General features: G+C 47.4%; 3 protein-coding genes and 1 long non-coding RNA gene across 4 annotated transcripts; 2 read left to right on the top strand and 2 right to left on the bottom strand.

The window, feature by feature from the left end:
- Positions 1-5,519: 5,519 nt before the first annotated feature.
- Positions 5,520-8,168, bottom strand: LOC144703246 (putative transcription factor GLK1). The gene is made up of 6 exons (XM_078575370.1): positions 7,448-8,168; positions 7,245-7,385; positions 6,847-7,176; positions 6,699-6,773; positions 6,512-6,619; positions 5,520-6,444 (listed from the first exon to the last, which is right to left on the bottom strand). Exons 1-6 carry the CDS (start codon positions 7,904-7,906, stop codon positions 6,295-6,297), a joined length of 1,263 nt encoding a protein of 420 aa, XP_078431496.1. The 5' UTR covers positions 7,907-8,168; the 3' UTR covers positions 5,520-6,294.
- A 5,660-nt stretch (positions 8,169-13,828) lies between these two features.
- Positions 13,829-17,414, bottom strand: HSL1 (HAESA-like 1). The gene is made up of 2 exons (XM_078575369.1): positions 14,612-17,414; positions 13,829-14,492 (listed from the first exon to the last, which is right to left on the bottom strand). Exons 1-2 carry the CDS (start codon positions 17,178-17,180, stop codon positions 14,113-14,115), a joined length of 2,949 nt encoding a protein of 982 aa, XP_078431495.1. The 5' UTR covers positions 17,181-17,414; the 3' UTR covers positions 13,829-14,112.
- Positions 17,415-17,436: 22 nt separating this feature from the next.
- Positions 17,437-18,973, top strand: LOC144703245 (uncharacterized). Its single transcript, XR_013581507.1, has 3 exons — positions 17,437-17,836; positions 17,935-18,045; positions 18,253-18,973. It is a non-coding gene; the product is annotated as an uncharacterized LOC144703245 (long non-coding RNA).
- A 207-nt stretch (positions 18,974-19,180) lies between these two features.
- On the top strand, positions 19,181-20,186 carry LOC144703051 (protein DMP4-like). The gene has a single exon (XM_078575129.1). It carries the CDS (start codon positions 19,335-19,337, stop codon positions 19,920-19,922), a length of 588 nt encoding a protein of 195 aa, XP_078431255.1. The 5' UTR covers positions 19,181-19,334; the 3' UTR covers positions 19,923-20,186.
- Positions 20,187-20,440: the final 254 nt, after the last annotated feature.

The raw sequence follows: 20,440 nt of genomic DNA, 5'->3' as shown, positions 1-20,440 counted from the left end.
ACGTCCGGACGTGTTGTTCCCTTATCCATAACCGTATTATTTGGGTTAAGATTGAAAATAAGATAGCCAACTGGAAGGATCACTTATGAGAGACACTCAAAGAATCTTGATTTCCATATGTCCTTAAATAGTGGTGAAAATGTGACCTTGATGAGGACTAAATCTGCATCAAAATAGAAGGCAAGAAGAGAATCAAGAGATTACGGAAAAAAAATTGAAACATCTTGTTATACATACTTTAATATTTGAGGTATTTTCTTTTGAATTATGTTGAATGATTATTTATTATTGGATATCCTTGTCTACATATTTGGAATATTGGCATTTTTGGGTTAACTAAATATAAAGACCTAAAGTGTATCCTAGTAGGCTTTGGGGATCAACTGGTGAAGGCCATGGGGCTGAAAACGAGGAGACTTGGGGGTGAGTCAAAGGAGGTCAAATAGCTTCATTCCATGAAAAGAGCTTCACCAACCTTTATTTACATTATATCATTCTTATGCCTTATTTACAAGTTTCTTATATATATATATATATATACATATATGTAGATTTATATAATTCATTAGATACAATCTTGAATTAATATACTTAATATTGATTAGATACCATGTCGATATATTAAAAATCCATTCTAGATAGCTTGAATTAAATCCTTGAACTTTGCTTCTCTATGGATGACCCCTCTACTCATCGTGTATATCTTAAAATAGAGGTTTCATTATAAATATTATTGTAAAAGTTGATTACAAAAAATGATAGTAATTAATCTGGTTCATTACATTTAAATTCAACATCTCAATTATGAAAATTTTAATGATGTGGATGTCCAATAGAGATCATCATTATTTAATCTTAGAGATCTGATATACATTATTTAATCTTGAGGATCAGATATCCAAGACTAGATAAGGATAATCTCTATTGATTTCCTTTCTAAATAAAAGGGTAGATCCTTAGAGATCATAGGAGAAAAGAATTGGAAAGAGAGAGGTAGGAGAGATGAGCACATACGAAGAGAATATAGGTCCTTACTTCATTCAACCTGATCCTCAAAAGAAAATCTAGAATCAGAAGTGTATTGAGATAAAGAAAGTACTTAATATAGGGTTTTTAAATAATAATGGTTGGTGAAGAATGTACAGATTTAGAGGAAGGCAGGGAATAGGTAAGGATGGATATTATGTGGCTATCAAGCCAAATCATATCATCATGTTTTATTTAAGTTCATTAGTTAAAAAATTAGTTCATTATTACTCCAATGTGATATTTATAATGAAGTCCACGAATATGTGAAATGATCTAGTGAATTATGATGAGATCATAATACAATCATTGCTATTATTTAAGCATGTATTCTAAATATTCCTATTCAATGCATAGTCGAGCTGGACATTGAATTGTACAGATAGAACACCACTAACTGATCCTACTTGTACGATAAGTATAGCTGATCTTGTGGCTATTAGTGTGGCAACAATAAGGATAGATGGTGGGTGCTTTTTGGAGAAACGGTTCACTGAATTTATCCAAAGAATCTGTGCATGGTATTATACCTAAACGTCAATTAGGTTGATTCATATTCCGGTTGTATAAGTGATCCATTGACCTGAGACACCAATGACATCTCGTGGATGGACGACTACATTTTGACTATGACTTAAGAGCCTCTTATTAAGGGATTCAAAAAAGTCATAGCTCAGATGTAGTTGAAGAAGACGAAGTGGAGATCCAAGAGCAACATGAGCGCATGGATACTTCTAGAGGCCAGCCTTGTGAATGGCTTCAGAAAAATCTTAGAATGAGCAAGTCAAGGATGAAAAAGTTTCCCATGAGGTACATGTGATGTATTGATTTCAAAGATCGATTTGGAATTAAAATCACTTTCACATTTGAAAAAATATGTTTTCCATGATTGAACCAAAGCACAGAATCCAACAGGTAACACATCTAATTTAAAGGTATTTTATATTTGATCATAGAATTTGATCATTAGATAACTTCCTTCTTGAATCATGATAAGGGCCAGCACATTTCCCCCAAGACAATATGATTTAGGAGAACACAAATCAAGATCAATGAAGAAAGAAACTAAAAATGAAATAAAATACCAGGATAAAATTTTATTTGGTGCCAGATACCCTCTGAGTGCAAACTGTTTTAGAGCATCCAAGAATGAAAAAGATAGAAAATTAGAAATGTATACCTAGAGTAAAGGGGTGAGACCATTCCACTTTTCTCCCTAAGGTTTCCTTAATTTTATTTACTTATGTAAATATGTTGGCCAATCCATCCATACAGATGGAAAGAGGATATAATGAAGAACTAGTGCTCAAAATTTGAGCTCAATCCGACAGTTGAATCTTCAGTTATAAAGTTTTGAATCTGTAGCAATCTACGGCATTTAATTCTTTTGGCCATCTTTCTTCATGAAATTTCAAGAAATCTCCCTCTGGTTTTGTGTAATTTTATTTTGGCACTGGTATTAAAAATAATTGGATATATGCCCCCTCTGCTTATCAATCATCTTCATTATCTCTCCTATTTTACCTGAAAAATTGCCAAAATCCCTCTATTCTTAAAAAAAGTAAAAATACCAAAAAAATTAATGAAATTGGATATTTATGCCTGAAAAAACTACAGAGATCAGTTTTAGAGACCTTTTCTTCATGTTTCCGACTGAATTATTTGAAGAAAAAATCAGGAAAAATCATTAAGAGGATTCTAAAGACAAATTTATTTCTTTTTTACTATGATAAGATGCAATTATTATCATTTGAGTGGAAATAGAAATGCAATATGTATGAAAGTAATGCTATAAATTACATGTTATCAATATGTATCAAGGATATCTAGTAAATTTTGGTTTTTATTTAAGAACTCATACATTGTAAGTGATTCCTAATGTTCATGATGTAATGCTTATAACATGTCATTGTATAAAATTCAAGGCCAAGAAATTTTCTAGTAGCATATGTTATTACTTGATTGATCAGGCTATTACTTTTCTTTATTAAAAAGGAAGGCAAGAAGTCCTAAATGGAGTGATTTAATGTTTGAATTCTATCCGATTTGAACACGTTGTTTGAATCGTCGAATCCGGATATGGTATTCAGTTCAGCTCCTGCGATTCTGGGTCAGCCAGCGGTCGTCGGCGGCACCAGCAGCGGCCAACGGACGCCAGCAACCGCATGTGGCGGCCGGCCAGCGACTACCAGCGGCGGCCGGCCAGCGACCGCCAGCGGCTATCCGACCACTGATCTGTCCAGCTCAGATCCGATCCGAACACGATCTGCACATCTATCCGGATCGGATTGTTCGAACAAGATGGCTGTTCAAATCGAATGTTCGAATACAATCTGATTCGAACATGTTGTTTGAATCGGACGGAATCGGATGTTCGAATCCAGTGGCCGCCAGCAGCGCCCAGCTCCGCTCAGTGCCTGCCCAGCACCGGCCAGCAACCACTCAGCGCCGGCCAGCGGCCACCAGCGCTGGCGACCGCCAGAGAGAAAATTGATGTCGGTCGCAAGCGCCGCTGGCGGCCGCTTGCAATTTGTTCGAACTTGTTGGAACAAGTTCAAAAAAAAGGCCGAACGAACATGAACAAACAAAATTGTTCGAGCGAAACTTTTGATCGAACACGAACAAAGGGTCTGTTCGATTGAAAGATTCGAACAGATCAGTTCAAATTGGCAGTTGTTCGTTTGAATCTTTCGAACAAGATTTTAATGATCAGATCCGATTTGATCCCCGGTGCCTAGAACAGACCCTTTGTTCGTGTTCGATTGAAAGTTTCAAACAAATAAATGGGTTTGTTCGTGTTTGGTCGGCCATTTCTTCGAACTGTTCAAACAAGTTCGAACAAATAGCCAGGGGGCACTCGCTAGCGACTTTCTCTTTGGTGATCACTGGCCGACGCTGGCGGCCGCTGGCAGTTGCTGGGCGCAGCTGGTTTGTGCGGGCCAGGGCTGGGGACCGCTGGCCGGCCCTGGCATCTGGTCGTCGGCGCCAGCTGCTGGCTGGTGCTGGCGGCCGCTGGCGGCTGCTGGGCGCAGCTAGATTCAAAAATTCGAGTCAATCCGATTTGAACAACGTGTTCGAATCGGAACGTATTCGAACATACGATCCGAACAGCCATCTTGTTCAAACAATCCAATCCGAACAAACGCACGTCTCGTGTTCGGATCGAATCTGAATTGGACACATCGGTGCTCGGATTAGATAGTTCGAATGCCCCATCCGATTGGATTAGAGAGAGGGAAAGAGAGAGGACACAGATGAGAGAGAGAGGAGACACAAGCGAGGGGACAGAGAGAGGAAAAGAGGAAGAGAATGCGAGATGGAGAGATGATGACTCTAAAATATGTCATCAAATAATCAAGTTCTTAAGTTTAAATTCATTACAATTATCTTGTGAATTCATGCTAAGTTCATGCATATGTATTGTTTTATGAAATCACTAACCCCACTTGATTCTTTGAATCAAGTGGAATATATTTAACATTTTATGGCTAGTGAACATTCAGAAACAGGTTAAGAAGATCAAGGAAGAGAGGAGGATCAAGAGAAGTGGGCAAAAATTTGAAGTGGCAAAAATTACGAAAATGCCCCTGGGCATGACTTAAGAGAAAACCTATAAATACTCTCTTGAGAGAGGAGTTTAGGTTGTTCAGAATTTTCTCTAAGGAAACTAAGGCTTGGAGAAGAGGATTTCTGCACCCTCCAGGAGCTGATGAGCTTTTGGAGTTGGAGAGGAAGAACAGGCTGAAGATAGCTTGGATTGAAGAACCACGCCTCGCCGCAAGGACGTGACACCCGACGTGGGGAAATCTCAAGCTTCAGCCCTGTAATCCCTCTCTTCTCAGACAATTTTGGTTGGGTTGGAAGAGTCACAAGATCTTCCAATATTTTCCAACTGAGGATTGTTTCGTTTTAGATTTGATTTCAGTTGAACTTTGTTTCTTTCTTGTTCTGATCATCCTCCCCAAACATCCCTTTGATATAGCAGAACCACTGCGCGCAGCAGCACCGCTGCGCGCAGCAACGCCGCCGCGCGCAGCACCGCAGCACCGCCGCAACGCCGCCAAGCAGCAGCCGCCGCGCAGCCACGCCGCGCGCGACAGCGCCGCTGCACGCAAACACCTTGCGCGCAGGTACCCTGCACGCAAGGTGTTTGATCCTTTGCCCCCAAGGGCAAAGGTACTGTCTACAGAGAACTTCTCTGTAGACAGCCTCTATTAAGTTAAATCTTTAACTTAATCAGAGCAATAACAGTTAAATCTTTCGACTAAACTAGGAATTAAAGAGGAATTCTGTGATTTTCCTGAGGATCATTTAACAGAGTTTAATATTTATTTTAAATTGATAAGTGACATATCTATTGAATAAAGAAGGAAATTTCTGCTGTTTTCTCCTGCTCCCTGTGGATCGACCCTCACTCGCCTTACGCCGTGAGGTTTATAAATTTGTTGCATAAGCTCTGAACCTCACACGTCTGAACTGCTAAATAACCAGTAAAAAACACAAAATCTGAGCTTATCAAGAGAGAAAGAGAGGGAGAGGGAGAGCGACAGATGCGAGAGAAAGAGTGAGAGAGAGGGAGAGGAGAGAAATGGAGAGGGGAGAAAGAGAGAGACAGAGGGAGAGGGACAGAATGGGGGAGGGAAAGGGAGAAAGAGAGGAGAGAGAGAAGGTAGGGACAGAGAAGGGGAGAGGGGACGGGAGAAAGAGAGTGAGGGGTAGGAGGGAAAGAGGGAGAGAGAGAAACGGAGGAGACAGGAGAGAGAGAGGAGAGTGGGAGAGAGAGAGAGAGAAGCAAAGAGAGGGAGAGAGAAGGAGAGAGAAGGAGAGCGAGAGAGGAGAGAGGGGGAGAGAGAGAGAGGTAGAGCAAGGGAGGCGGAGAGAGAACTAAGAGAGAGTGAAGAAGAGGGTTGAGACAGAGCAGTGAAGTTGTTTTTTTTTTTGCGAGGTAAGCGAAAGAAGGGATTTGACAAAATGGCCAAAAATTCCTTTCTGAGTTCCCATCAAGTGGGGCTTCTCCATCTCCCCTTCTCGAGCAAGAGCCCATCGTCGTGCATGTAGAAGACGAGAGAATGGCCTTATTTCACCTTTTCCTCCGGTGGATGAGAGAGAGAGAGAGAGAGAGAGAGAGAGAGAGAGAGAGAGAGAGAGAGAGAGAGAGAGAGAGAGAGAGAGAGAGAGAGAGAGAGAGAGAGCAAAAAGGGGAAGTGTGAAGTTGAGGTCAGAGAGGGGATACAGAGCAGTGAAGTCGTCGAATTTTTTGCGCCGAGATCAGGCGCAGGAGGGGGGAATCTTGGAGATCCCCTGCCGATGGAGCTCGGTCAGCACGCTGTCCAAAGACGGCGGCTTCAGCCCCAACGGCAACGGTAACCAGGGCTTCGCCAGAACATCCCCGATGGCCGCATCGATGCTCTCCTTAGACTGCAGACACAACATAATCAGATCAAAGCTCGAGACTTTCAACGGAAAAACTCCAAGCAGAACTCACAGGATGGGGGTTGGCTTGAGCGTGAGGCCTCGCCGGCGGAGGAGGGCCTCCCTCTTGCTTGTAAATCGAGTGTGGAGGGATGCCCGGGACAGGGGGTACCATAAATCTCTACAGGGACCAAAGAAACTCAACTAAGCTGAAACTATCGCAAAAACGAGAGTAGAAAGACTCAGGAAGAAGACGCTACCGCCGGCGGAATCGGCTGCGGGAAGCACGGCGTTCCCTGGGTAAACGTGTTAGGAACCCAGCCCTCTCTCAATCCCTGTGCAATGCGTCGTATCAGTCTCAATCGCCGTAGATTAGAGCTATGAAGGCATCTCAAAGAAGAGGTTTACCCGACGATAATGGGGGTGATGCCAGTAAGAAGTATCGTGGGGAGGCGGCGGGGGGGGAGTCCACGGCGGTGGCGTTGGCCGAGGGGGAACAGCGTGCTTGGGCCAGACGTGGACCGCGGAATGGTCGACGGTGGGGTGACCCCAGACGTGTAGAGGCGGCCGGAAGGCTTGGGCGGGAGGGGGGAAACCTAAGGTCGGCGCCGGCCATGGCGCTGCCTCTCTCTTGTTCGCCGCCCCGGCCGGCGGCGCTGGATACATCTGGCGGCGCTGGCTCCAGCTCGCCGCCTCCGCCTCCCTCGCTAACATATGCTTCCGATGCGATCGATATTTCTGATCGGAAAAGATAACAACTTTGAGGAATCTCTCGTGAAGGGTCGAGTTGCGTTTTCGGAATTTACCTGAAGATGACTCGCGATGTTGTGCCGAGTGAGATAATCGATGCCCATCAATTCCAAAATCCGAGACGGTACCGCCTTGTCGACGCCAAGTTGCTCCACCGCTTGAACGAACCTCCGGTGCAGGTCCGGCGTCCAATCGACCTGGTAGATTCCCGATCAGAGTGGAGAAGTTTGGAAAAATGCAGGCGAAATTTAGTACTAACCTTCATCTTCCGTTTCACTTGTGGGTCCTTGGATTGGGAACTATTGGACTTGCGAGCCTTATCCGATTCCGGCGAGGAGGAGCTGCCCGCAGACGCCGATAGATTATCTTCATTTGGAGCTCCGCCGTCGCTGTTTAGCTTATTGACCTCTTCGTTATCTCTCTTCTCGCCGTCGTCTGATTTCTCTAAATCCTGGTCTCCCGTGCTCCTTGAAGCGGTCGACGTCCCCGAGAACTCGGCGAGCATCTCTGTCGGGTCCAGTTCCAAATCCGGCAAGGCCTCGCCGTCGTCGAAGCCCACGAACAAGTCATCGAAGTCGATGCTTTCCAGCAAGTCGCCGGTCGAAAAGTCGCCGGAGAAGTTGTCAGCGCCACCGCTGGCCAGCGCTGAGAAGTCGGTCCCCGTGTCCCCCCCTCTATCGCCATCGTTCGTGCTCCTCAAAGGCGAGATTGCAAGCATCCCAATGATAACGTTGAAGATGAGGACTGACGGCGAAGGAGACGTTGAAGATGATGATCGGATTATCAGGCCTGTCGGGAAAGATCGAAGGTTTTCATGGGCGACTTGGAGCTGCTGCTGCCGGGCTATGTCCGGCGAGTTTCATCGGCCGGCAAATCTGACGGGCGGAGAGTCAGGGCTGGTCTTGAATGCAATAAATCTATTCAGCAGGTTTTGGAGTCTTCCCCTCTTGCCATCTCCACCACAACTTCAATTCAGATTTCTTCGATTTTCTTTCTATCTTTTGTTTGAACGTGCCCCACCCCTTGCACCTCCCTCTGTTTTTTTATTCCCCTCCCTTCTACTATGTGGACGTCTATTTTTCTAGCCCAAGCAAAATCATCGACGCAGTGGCTCGTGAGAGAGAGAGGAGGGTGGCGCATACGACAGCGTTGGAAAGCATACTGTCTCGAGAAGAGCAAGTTAAGGGAAAAAGAAGAGAGATAGATAGATAGAGAGAGAGAGAGAGGGGGGAGATTACAGTGGGAGTGGTAGAATATCCTTGTCCTTTCCTATAATAGCAGACTTGTCACTTTCTCTCCCTCGTTTTCAAGCTCCAATCTTACAGCGACTGGTGGCTTTTGGATCAGGATGAAGACCCTCTTCCTCGACAGTGAATCCTCATCCAGCGTTGTTAACATCTCCGGCTTGGTAAATATCTCCAAATTCACAGAGGGTGAGGGTCACTTGCCTTCCCTTCTATCCTCCAAATGAACTTCCCATTAAGGGACCCTCGACCAACATTATCATAGCCTCTCTGACCAACTATCGCTCCCTCTTCATCTCTCTCTCTCTCTCTCTCACTATAACTCTCAACGCGTATACATCAATCTTTCCGTGCCTTTCTTTATGTTTATATTTTTTACAAGTGGTCTCGGTTGCCAAGCCGTCACGATGTTGTCATACTACCCAGGTCCGAACACGACTGTTTTTACCCCCCCAGGCCCCAACCCCTCTTCAATCTCTCTCTCTCTCTCTCTCTCTCTCTCTCTCTCTCTCTCTCTCTCTGTAGGGATCGGGGATTCGGACAGATCGTTCGAACACCGATCTGTCCGAACACCGATCTGATCAGGCATTCGAACGAACGAATCCGAACGCCGATCTGTCCAGTGTCCACTTCAGACTGTTCGAACAAGATGCCTGTTCGGATCGAATGTTCGAATAAGACCCGATTGTTTGAATCGGATCGAATCGAATGTTCGAATCCGGGCGCCCAGCAGCCGGCCAGCCCCAGCCAGCGACCGCCAGCGGCCAGCCAACACCAGCCTAGCGCCGGCCAGCAGCTGCCAGCTCCGGCAAAGCGGCCGCCCAGCTCCGGCCATCTCCGGCCAGCGGACGCCCAGCACCGGCCAGCTCCGGCCAGCAGCCGCCAGCGCCGCCCAGCGCGGGCCAGCGGCCCCCAGCCCCGGCCAGCGGACGCCAGCGACCGCCAGCGGCTGCCAGCCGCGGCCAGCGGTCGCCAGCGGCGGGCAGCGGACGCCTGCGGCCGCCAGCGACCGCCAGTGGCCGCCAGTGAGAGTCGCTGGGGCCGCTGGCCATTTGTTCGAAATTGTTCGAACAATGTCGAAAAAATGGCAATCGAACACGAACGAACCAAATTGTTCGAATAGGCATTTGTTCGTTCGAATCTGTTGATCAAGATTCGAACGATCCGATCCGATACCCGATGCCTATCTCTCTGTCGCTCCCTCTCTCTCTCTCTCTCTCTGTAGCTCTCTCTGTCTCTCTCCCTCTCTCTATCTATCTATCTATCTATCTATCCATCTATCTATCTATCTATCTATCTCTCTCTTTCTCTCTCTCTTTCTGTCACTGTCTTCTCTCTCTTTCTCTCTCTCTCTCTTCCTCTTTCTCTCTCTCGTTCTTTCTGTCACTCTCTTTCTCTCTCGCTCTCTCTCTTTCTCTTTCTCTCACTCAGTCTCTCGCTCTTTCCGTCACTCTCTTTCTTTCTCTTTCTCTCTCTGTCTCACTCTCTCTTTCTATCTCTCTCTGTCTCTGTCTCTCTCTCTCTCTCTGTCTCTCTCTCTCTTTCTGTCTCTCTCTCTCTCCCTCTCTCTCTTTCTCTCACTCTCCCTCTCTCTCTTTCTCTTTCTCTCACTCTCCCTCTCTCTCCACCTCTTTCCCTTTTTCTCTCTTTCTTTCTCTTTCTCTCCCCTCTCTCTCTCTCTCTGTGGGAAGGGAGATGCAGGCAGGCAGATGTCCGGGTAGAGTGATGGACTGATCTGCGACATAAGTATAATGTTATTCATCTCCCCCTTCCACCGCCCTCAGTTATTCAATTCTGTCAGTCGCCGACGCGCCGCGAACGTGAAGCCTATTGTGAAACAATTGCGTTTGTATGGAGAGGGCAACTTAATTAAGAGACGATCCCCTGTAATTCCCACTTGCCTAAGAAGGGATCTCACGTCGAGCCCGTCAGGCAATGGCGCAAGTATTACGGAAATAAATATCTCTTCTGATTATAAGTTTCCATGGCAACAGCACTGACTTTGCTGAATTGTTGTTCACCTGGGGAAAGAAACGGTGGAACAGGAATTGACATGCTTTCAAAGCAGTTGTGGTCTTATTTAATTTCCTGATGATCCGCTGTCCCTCCGGGCCGACATGGAGCAGCAACAAAATTAGTAGAGACGGGGCGTTGGGGCCTCGTGGAGTCGCATGGCCTGGACGGTTTTTTTAATAGCTTCTGCCCCTACGTCTAGATTAATGTCCAGGAAATTTCACTCTGGCGTTTCAAAAATTTCTGCGGTTAAAATATTTAAAATGTTTGAAAATCTATCTGCCTTAATCTGATAGTGTCAAATTCTCTCTCTGTCGCTCGTTCTCTGTCTTTGTCTCTAACTCTCTCGCTCTTTCTCACGCTCACCCTCTCTCTCCTCCTCTTTCTCTGTCTTTGTCTCTAACTCTCTCGCTCTTTCTCCCGCTCACCCTCTCTCTCCTCCTCTCTCTCTCTCTCTCTCTCCGTCTCTCTCTTTCACCCGTTCACACTCTCTCTTCCTCTCTCTCTCTCTCCCGCTTACCCTCTATCTCTCACCCGTTCATCCTCTCTCTTTCACTCCCTCACCCTCTATCTCTCACCCGTTCATCCTCTCTCTCACCCGCTTACCCTCTATCTTGCACCCGTTCATCCTCTCTCTCTCTCTCTCTCTCTCTCTTTCACCCGCTTACCCTCTATCTCTCACCTGTTCATCCTCTCTCTCTTTCCCCCCCGCACCCTCTCTCTCTCACCCGCTCGCCCCCTCTATCTCTCACCTGTTCATCCTCTCTCTCTCACCCGCTCGCCCCCTCTATTCCTCTCTCTCGCTCACCCTCTCTCTCTCTCTCTCTCTCTCTCTCTCACCCGATCACTCTCTCTCTCACCTGCTCACCCTCTCTCTTCCTCTCTGTTTCTCTCTCCCTCTCTCTCTCTCTATCCTTTCACTCTCCCCTCTTTCATACATACATAGACTCTCTGTCCTCTCTCCCTATCTATCTATCTATCTATCTATCTATCCATCTCTCTAATATATCTATATTTCTCTATATAATATAGGATATTTATAATCTATAATAGATCTCTCTATAGTTGAAATTGACTCCAGGGTAGATGACTTTGGATAAACCCGGAGGATCAGATTGAGACCTCTTTGTGGAGTTGAAAATTGTACATCCTAAGCCGTTTCTAGAAGAATGCGTCGGATCAAAATAGCTGTTTTTCTAAATACTTCTATCTTTCTCTCCATGAATTAAAACTGGACTTCGGGTTAGATTAATCTAGATGAGATAATGTAATCTGGTACACTGATATTTTATTTAGACGGTTCACTATCGAGGGATTAAAATATGGACATCTGCGCAGGCGAACGGATAGGTGCGAAGGATCAGTTCATCTTTGTAACTAAAATAAAACTGGCATTAGTTTGGTGGATGGGACGGGCCCTCGTTATGGTTCGGAGCGAGATTTATGGTAAAAACCAGGACGAAGGGCCCGGGTTTTGGTATTTAACTAATATCGTCGCATTTATAAATGGATAGTGCGTGGATTACTAAATTGGAGGCGAGAGGAAGCCGTATTATCTTACTCTAGACAGGAAAGATGGAAGGGTCAACGGCGATGAACGAAGAAGAGTGACCCCAAATTAGATCCAGGATTTGTCGTCTGTACAACTGTCAACGTCTCTCGTGGGAGATCAACCCCATTCCTTTTTTTTTCATTTCAGTATTGTCCCGAAGGATTTATTTCTCATGTTTAGAAATATTTTGAGAGGAGGCCATGGCGTGTGATCAACTGAGCTGCGGTGTTCTTCGGGCAACAAGTCCACCTCCAGAGCCCACGAGAAACCCTGCAAATCTGCCTTCGCATCTGGGCGAAATTTGCGGTTGGCCAGTAAATGATGGCCCATGTCGATGCTCTCTCTCTATCTCTCTCTCTCCGTCACGCTCCCTCCCTCTCTCTCCCCATCTGTCACTCGTTCTCTGTCTCTCTCTCTCTCTATCTCTCTATCTTCCCCCCCTCTCTTTCCCTATCTCTATCTCTCTCTATCTCTCTATCTCTATCTTTAGCTATCGATATATCAATTAGTATCTCGCTCACAGTCTCTCTTACTCTCTGTCTCCTTCTCTCTCTCTCTCTCTCTCTCTCTCTCTCTTTCTCTCCCCCTCTCCCTCTCTCTCTTTCTCCCTCATATATATTTCCCTCACCCACAGTCCTCTCTCCCTCTCACACATACACTTTGTCCTCTCTTTTAATCTCTCTCTCACACAAAAACAGACACTCTGTCTTCCCTCCCTATCTTTCTCTCCCTCTCTAAATATATACATAATGTACAATATATCTCTCTGTTGCTGGTCCATGTCGATGCTCTCTCTCTCTCTCTCTCTCTCTCTCTCTCTCTCTTTCTCTATCTCTCTCCACATAACTATCTTTCTATCTCTCTCTTTCCATCTATTTAGCTCTATCTCTGACTATCTCGCTTTGTATCAATAACTCTATCCATATATCTCTTTCTCTATCTCTGTCTATCTTTCGCTGTCTCTATTTCTCTATCTATCTCTATCTTTCTCTCTAACTATACATCTATCTATCTCTATCATTCTATCTATCTACATCTGTCTAGCTCTCCCTATCCATCTATATCTCTCTAGCTCTCTCTAACTATCTATTTATATCTCTCTTACTCTCTCTTACTACGTATATTTCTATATATCTCTCCAATTATCTCTCTCTCTATCTATCTATATCTCTCTAGCTCTCTCTAACTATCTATTTTTCTATATCAGTCTATCTTTACCTCTCTCTATCTGTTCTCTCTCTGTGCGATTTTCAGCAAAGAATATTCCGTAACATAGTCCAGGCCCATGGGGACTAAAATCGAAGAAACACTGCAAGATTTGCAATCCGAACATGACTGTAAACACAGGATACGTTGTCATGTTTTAAATCTCCAGCCTCTGCAAGTAAAAGAATTTCTTCGTAAATAACTCTATCTTAGTGAAACGGATGCTAGAATGGGTTCGATATGCTAGAATGGCGTCGGGATTGTATCGATCCCATTTCAGATTTCTCGAATGTTCCGACGGCGAGGATCATGATCTGATCGAAGAGAACTGGACGATCCTAGAGAGAGGGAGAGAGAAATATTTAATCTTGATGAACCCAAACCAAATGATCTTTCATCAGTAGACACTGCTCGGTCGAAAATCTCAAACGACCAAGGGCACCAAATCATGATGTGATAGACTTTCCGATCAGAACAACTATTCCTGATATGAACATCCAAGTCGGGACCGATCCTAAATTTTACAATTGGGCGTATTCTGCCTTAAACCCAGCCCATGATCTTTAAGGAGGAGAAGCGAATAACCCGCTGAAATTGTGACGGGTTAGCTCATCTACCTTATCTCTCTGTCTAAGCATCTAGCCCCTGGGTCCACTCGATTTGCATTCATTAACAAAAAACCAAGAGCTAAGTCTGTCGCCTTGCCCTTTCTTACCCAAGCCCATCATTCCCTCTCCTACACGATTCGAGATACACACCGGGAGACGATGCCACCTAGTCGAACAAATTATTCGCCTTCAGAGGGGACTGCGATGTTGGACCAGCTATACTGGGCCGTGGTCTCACCAGAGAAGACCCAAATAGCTAAAATCCTACAGCCATATTCCGATTCTATCTTCCATCGTAGTATTATGGCTTAACCCCATCATATAACCCCGTATTGTGCTTGACGTCTTTCAGAGAATCGGCGAACCGGGTCTGCTCGGGCCGGGCTTCGACCAACATCTTCACTACCATGCGCATGGACGGCCGGTTCATGGGCAGGTTGCTGGTGCAGAGAAGTGCGATGTTGAGGACGCGCAAGATCTCGTCGTAGAAGCAGGCGTCGAGCTTCGGATCAACGACATGGCCGACCCCTTTAGTGTCCAATGTCCCGCACACCCACCTCACCAAGTCCTTTCCCCCGTAATCCTGGTCCACCGGCGGCTTCCCCGTAACCAGCTCCAGCAGCACCACTCCGAAGCTGTATAAATCGCTCTTCTCATTCACCCGCAACGTATACGCGTACTCTGCAAAATTCAGGAAAAAAACCCAGTTAAGCGAGATCCAGAAGAAACCCAGAATAGCCACGGCTGATCAGAGTGAGTATTATTAAAAAAAGATTGGTTTTTTATGAGAAAATGCGGACCTGGGGCGATGTATCCGCAAGAACCGGCGATAATCGACATGGACTTGACACCCTTCTCCAGCGGCTCGATCGCCTTGGCGACGCCGAAGTCGGCCACCTTAGCCCCGAACTCTGCGTCTAAGAGAATATTGCTCGACTTCACGTCTCTGTGGACGATCGGAGGCACGCAGTCGTGGTGAAGATACGATAGCCCCTCCGCCGCGTCCATGGCGATCTTGTACCTCATAGGCCAACTCAAAGATCCCGCCTTTGGCCCATGCAGAAGCTCCCCCAGTCCTCCGTTGGGCATGTACTCGTAGACTAGAAGCCGTGATTCCTTGTAAGCGCAGCAACACCATAACTTGACGATATTCTTGTGCCGGATCTTGCCCAGTGTAGCGATCTCCGCCTCGAAGGCATCCCCCGCTGCGGAGTTCTGAGGGTTGCACCAGAGCTTCTTCACGGCCACGGTCTCGCCGTTGCTTAAGACGGCTCTGTACACCTTACCTGAAGCTCCCGACCCGATAACGTTATCCTCGTCGAGGCAGTAGAGAATCTCGTGCTCGCTGAAACCGACCTTGTGGAACGAAGTCAGCGTCCATCTGCACTTATCACCCTCATCTTTCGCCGATCCTATCTTCTTGTATCGATAGTAGAACCAGCCCAAGCCGGCGAGGAGAATAAACCCGGCGAGAATGAAGAACGACCGGAGAAGCCAGAGATAGCCCTGGCTCTTCCTGGAGCTTCCTTTAGAGGAGCAGAGCCCCGGCAAGTCGCCGCAGAGGCTAGGGTTTCCGAGGAAGCTCGCTTTAAACGCCTCGTTCTCGAAGAACGGGGGAAGATCGCCGGAGAGGAGGTTGTTAGAGAGGTTGAATTTGTTCAGCTTCAGGTTCTGCAGCTCCGGAGGAACTCGCCCCTTGAAGCTGTTGTTGGAGAGATCGAGATAGTTGAGCAAAGGAAGAGAACCCAGCTCCGGCGGGATCTCGCCGGAGAAGGCGTTGCCGGCGAGATTAAGCTCCGTCAGACGCTTCCACGCTTGAATTCCGTCGGGGATCTCGCCGGAGAGAGAGTTTCTCTCAAGATCAATCTTCTGCAATTCTGCCAAGTTAATAAAAGAGGCAGGCAAGGAGCCTGTTAGACGATTACCATCCGCGGACAGCTCATACAAGGAAGCCAGAGTCCCGATCTCGGTCGGGATTTCGCCGGAGAACTCGTTCCCGGAGAGTATAAGATTCGAGAGGTTGGTGGCGCCGGCGATGGCGGGAGGAATACGGCCACTGAATTTGTTTCCAGCGAGGTCCAGCAAGTAAACATGAGGCAGTCCCCACAAGCTACGAGGAACCTCGCCGGAGAGAAGATTATTCCCTAGACGAACTCGTTGCAGGCTTCGGCAACTTCCCAGAGCTTCCGGAACGGCCCCGGAGAAGTTGTTATCGATCAGCATCAGCTCCTCTAGCAAACCCTGCTCGCACAAGCTCCGAGGAATCTCCCCGGTGAATAGATTATCCGACAGGTCGACAACAGCGAGCGGAGACTTGATCCCGAACTCCGCAGGCAACGACCCATTCAAACGATTACTGAAGAGCCTGATCTCGGAGAGCTTTCCCGCCCTCGTAACGCTATCGGGTAATCCTCCGATCAACCGATTCTCGTAAAAGTTGAAGCTCTCGAGCAGCGGGAGGTCGAAGAAGCCGGAGGGAATGGTTCCTTCCAGGCGATTCATAGACGCGTCGATCCGGCGTAGCGAGGAAATCTTCGACAGACCTTCGGGAATCTCCCCGGAGAGAGAGTTCTTGTAGAGCTCTATCTGAACGACTCTAGTAAGCCCCGCGAGAGACGAAGGGATGGCGCCTTCGAGATCGTTACGAGAGACGTCGAAGTTGAGGAGACTCCGAAGTCGCCCCAGAGACGGAGGAATACTTCCGATGAGGTTGCACCCGGCGAGCCAGAGAACACGGAGCGAGACGAGGTCACCGAGTTCAGGAGGGATCGGCCCCGGCGTGAAAGGATTGTAGGATAAGTTGAGCTGCCGGAGAGAGGGGACGCGGCCGAGGAAGCCGGGAATAGTGCCGGAGAGGAGATTGGCGACGAGAGAGAGGTTCTCGAGGTTGGGAAAGCGGCCGAAGGACGGGGGGATGGCGCCGGAGAAGTTGTTTCCGGTGAGGTCGAGGTGGCGGAGGAGGGGGAGGTAGGCCAAGGACGAAGGCAGAGGCCCGACGAGAAGGTTTTCGGAGAGGTCGAGGTGCGCCAAGGCGGGGCATGGAGTTAACGCGGCGTCGGGGAGGGTGGAGTTGATGAAGTTTCTCGCTAGAGAGATGAAGGAAAGGTTGGGTATGCGGCAGAGAAGAGGATGAAATGGACCTTGGAGATCTTGCCCGACTATCTCGATTGCGGTGACTTCGCCGGCGGCGGAGCAGGACACGCCGGACCAGTTGCAGGGAGTCTCGTCATCCGCTTTCCAGTCGGAGAGCGCGCCGAGGGGGTCGTCCAGCCCCGCGCGGAACTTCAGAAGAAAGAGACCGTCCTGGTTGACGGAAGCTACTGTCTGAAAGACGAAGAGCAGGAACGGAAGAGCTCGGAGAAGGCGCATGGCGGCGAGGTTGATGGCGGCTCCGCTGCAGTGGCGGGGAAGGAGAAGGTGGTGGGTCGTATGAATTCAGTGGGACCTTCCAAAATATAGCGGAAATCAAGCCGTTCCCTTGATTTCCTTCTGTGGAAGCCTTATTTTTCTAATCTCTTTCCGTTAAACGCTCGCTCTGTTTTCTCTATCGCCGGGCCCTCGGACGAACGGACGCAAGACGGAAGAGAAACGAGGATGGCAGACTGGCGAGGCCTCAAATCAGTGGACTCTTAGGGAGACTCTATGCAGGCTACTATGCGCCTGCGAGTTTATAAAACGGAGCGCAGATTGCACGGCCACTGACGATTCAGACAGAACCCACCGTCGCGTCAATGGCCCCCCTGTCTCCTCCCCAAGAACGACAAGTTAGATTTGTGAAGTTTAGTTTTCTATCCTTGATAACATTCTCTCGCTGTATCTGTACCGCCGACGAGAGTAAAGGGCGAACCAGAGGAAGCGCTGGTGCGCGATAAATGCCTGTGGGGAAGCTGCGGTCCCGATATCCAACGTCTCTTCTGTGCTCTGAGACTGGCCATGCGCGTAGCCGTAAGCAAGCTCCACGAGAGAGCGTCATCTACGTCGCGCCACAGTCCGCGGTCAATGAAAGCGACGCGTCAGATTCAATGGTGCCGACAGCCACGAATATTTTATCCTCCTCTCAGTTACTAAACGTTTTATCTGATATTTTATCTTCGTGTTATCCGCTTATCATTCTTTCCGGCAGAGCTACAAGCGGGTTTCGGTCGACGTCGAAAACGATGATGTTTGATCTCCGCTTTGAGATGGGGAGATTTGGCTTTCAGCGCTAGGCCTCGTAGCCCGCTTTATCCCTTGCGTATGTCTCTATAGACTCTATTTATCTCTGAGACGATATCTTCGGATTTATCTTTCCCGTGAGTTCTGTTGGGTGTGAAGGCGAATGATTTCGATTTCGAATGCATGCGTATCGCCGTAGAATCGTAGGGTTTCACGGCGACGCCGATGAACAGAAAGATGCTTTTCCGCCAACCAACACTGAATGAATGAGTGAATGCTATTTCAGACTGCCCACGTTGTTCTTTCTCCTCACCTTCGAGGCGCGCATTAAAAACCAGGACCACGTCCCACCGCTCCCCGGTGCAACTCCAGGACATGTCCCGCTGGAACTTAGGAGAACCTCTTTCCGTCCTTTGCAAGATTTCAATTAGTTTTAAGCTTAACTTGATGCTGATCCGCGTTCTTCTTGGGTTTTTGGAATCTTCTCCGGGCAGAGATCGACCGAGTGAAGAGCCAGTGAGCTTATTGCGCCTGCAATGATACGAAGGTTGCGTCACGTCGAGCATCAGAGATCTTACTCTTGCCGGAAGTTTGCACGCCGTTCGATTAGGCAAGAATCCATCAAACGATTCTAAATCTCGATGCGTGACGAGCTGCCGAACCGCTGTCGACTGCAGCGAAATCGATGATAAAAGATTCGTACTTGGTGCAAGTTAATGCGGCAACTGGTAAGAAATAAGAAAGATTAATGTCGTTGACAGCATCGGACCGCCGCCCAAGGCCGACGGAGTAATTAACCGCAGAGAAGAGCCCAGGGAAATCAATTCTCTCTGTATTCAATTACGTCGGATTGATGATAGCCTCAGCGTGCCTTCATCCTGGGGAAGATCAATCATTTTTGTGGGCCTTAGCCCATTTTCAAGCGAAGAAAAAGGTTCTAGCCCGAATTGTATCTTCCCTCTACAGGTGAAAGCTTACGGTTTGCTTGCGGGCATGGATAATTTAGAGGCTTGAGCGTTCGGGGTTCCTCATTTTCGGCTTTGTCTGTTTCTGTCGGGTACAAGATTGAACGCTCCTAAAAGAGAGATAGATAGATAGGTAGATAGATATATGGATACCAAAAAAGAAAAAGATAGAGAGATAGATGGACATCAAGAAAGAAGAAGATAGTGAGATGGATCGATTGATGTGAACAAGTAAACGTTTGTTCCCTTGGTCCATCGCACACGTTTCTCGTTCATCTCTGTTACTTGCACGCGAACCAGGCTCTCTTTTACATAAAACGAACGGCTCGCCCGAAACCGCTCTTCCCTAACTTAAGCCAATAAAATTGGAGCCCCAAAGAGATTAACGAAGGCGGAGAAGAAGATGAAGAACAAGGAGCAGCCCTTGTTACAGGACGACGAAAATTACCAATCCAACGTACAACGGGCCATCAGCCAAACTTTCAGAAGCGTCGCCCACCTCGCTAATCTCCTTCCCACCGGCACAGTCCTCGCTTTCCAGCTCCTCTCGCCGATATTCACGAACCAAGGCCATTGCGATGGCGTCAGCCGCGCCATGACCGGAGCTCTGCTGGCCTTCTGCGGCGCGTCATGTCTTCTTCTCAGCTTCACCGATAGCTTCAGAGACGCCAAGGGAAATGTATGTTACGGCTTAGCCACGCCGAAGGCCATCTGGGTAATCGACGGCGCCGCCGGGCCTCCGCCGGAAGAGGCGGCGGCGTATAAACTAAAATTCATTGACTTCTTGCATGCGTTCATGTCCTTGTGCGTCTTCGCCGCCGTCGCTCTCTTCGATCAGAATGTTGTCAAGTGTTTCTACCCGATTCCTTCCAAGCAGGACGAAGAGATTCTGAGATCGCTCCCTGTTGGTATTGGGGTCATCTCGAGCATGTTCTTTGTGGTCTTTCCTACTACCCGCCATGGAATAGGCTCCCCGGTCTCGTCTAAATGATCATTCTCCCTTAAAAAATTCATTAGCCTCCCTTGACTCTGCCTTTACAAAGTCGTCGGTAATTAAATTTCATCGTCGAAGTCGACGCTGCGACAGACTGACATCTTTTCGTGTTCTTGCGGTGGTCTGCCCAAGATGGGTATCAAAATCAAACTGTGTCAGTCCCTGATTAAATCGAGAGTACCGTGATAGAGAATCTATTGAAAGTCATCATTTTTGCGTCTCTTAAGACGCTATTGAATATAAACTCTGATATTTTTCTTATTTTCGGTGTTGCCACCCTGTTGCTAGAAGAAGGATCGAAACCATTACACGATTGAAGGAATGATCAATTTTGGTATTTCTCGGCCGCAAAACCTTGGTTTCGCTCAATCTCTCTCGATATTTACCTCTTATTTCACCGACATATGTCGTTCATGCGGACACATGTCGTGCTTTCTGGAAACAGTCAAATTAGAAATACTTGATTGAGCGATTTATATTTTTTCCATCGATCAAGGATATAGGTTATTATGAAA

Source organism: Wolffia australiana, chromosome 5 (genome assembly GCF_029677425.1).
Source record: "Wolffia australiana isolate 7733 chromosome 5, ASM2967742v1".
Lineage (NCBI taxonomy): Eukaryota > Viridiplantae > Streptophyta > Magnoliopsida > Alismatales > Araceae > Wolffia > Wolffia australiana.
The sequence above is the reverse complement of the archived record's forward strand: the minus strand, read 5'-3'. Positions and strand labels throughout refer to the sequence as shown.

Excerpts from the sequence above, each read along its gene's own strand:
- HSL1 (XM_078575369.1), bottom strand. The coding sequence starts at position 17,180 with ATGCGCCTTCTCCGAGCTCTTCCGTTCCTGCTCTTCGTCTTTCAGACA. Across the intron at positions 14,493-14,611 it reads TTGCGGATACATCGCCCCAG|AGTACGCGTATACGTTGCGG; the intron begins GTCCGCATTTTC and ends TGAATTTTGCAG.
- LOC144703246 (XM_078575370.1), bottom strand. The coding sequence starts at position 7,906 with ATGCTTGCAATCTCGCCTTTGAGGAGCACGAACGATGGCGATAGAGGG. Across the intron at positions 7,177-7,244 it reads ACATCGCGAGTCATCTTCAG|AAATATCGATCGCATCGGAA; the intron begins GTAAATTCCGAA and ends TTTTCCGATCAG. Across the intron at positions 6,774-6,846 it reads ATCACCCCCATTATCGTCGG|GGATTGAGAGAGGGCTGGGT; the intron begins GTAAACCTCTTC and ends CGCATTGCACAG.
- LOC144703051 (XM_078575129.1), top strand. The coding sequence starts at position 19,335 with ATGAAGAACAAGGAGCAGCCCTTGTTACAGGACGACGAAAATTACCAA.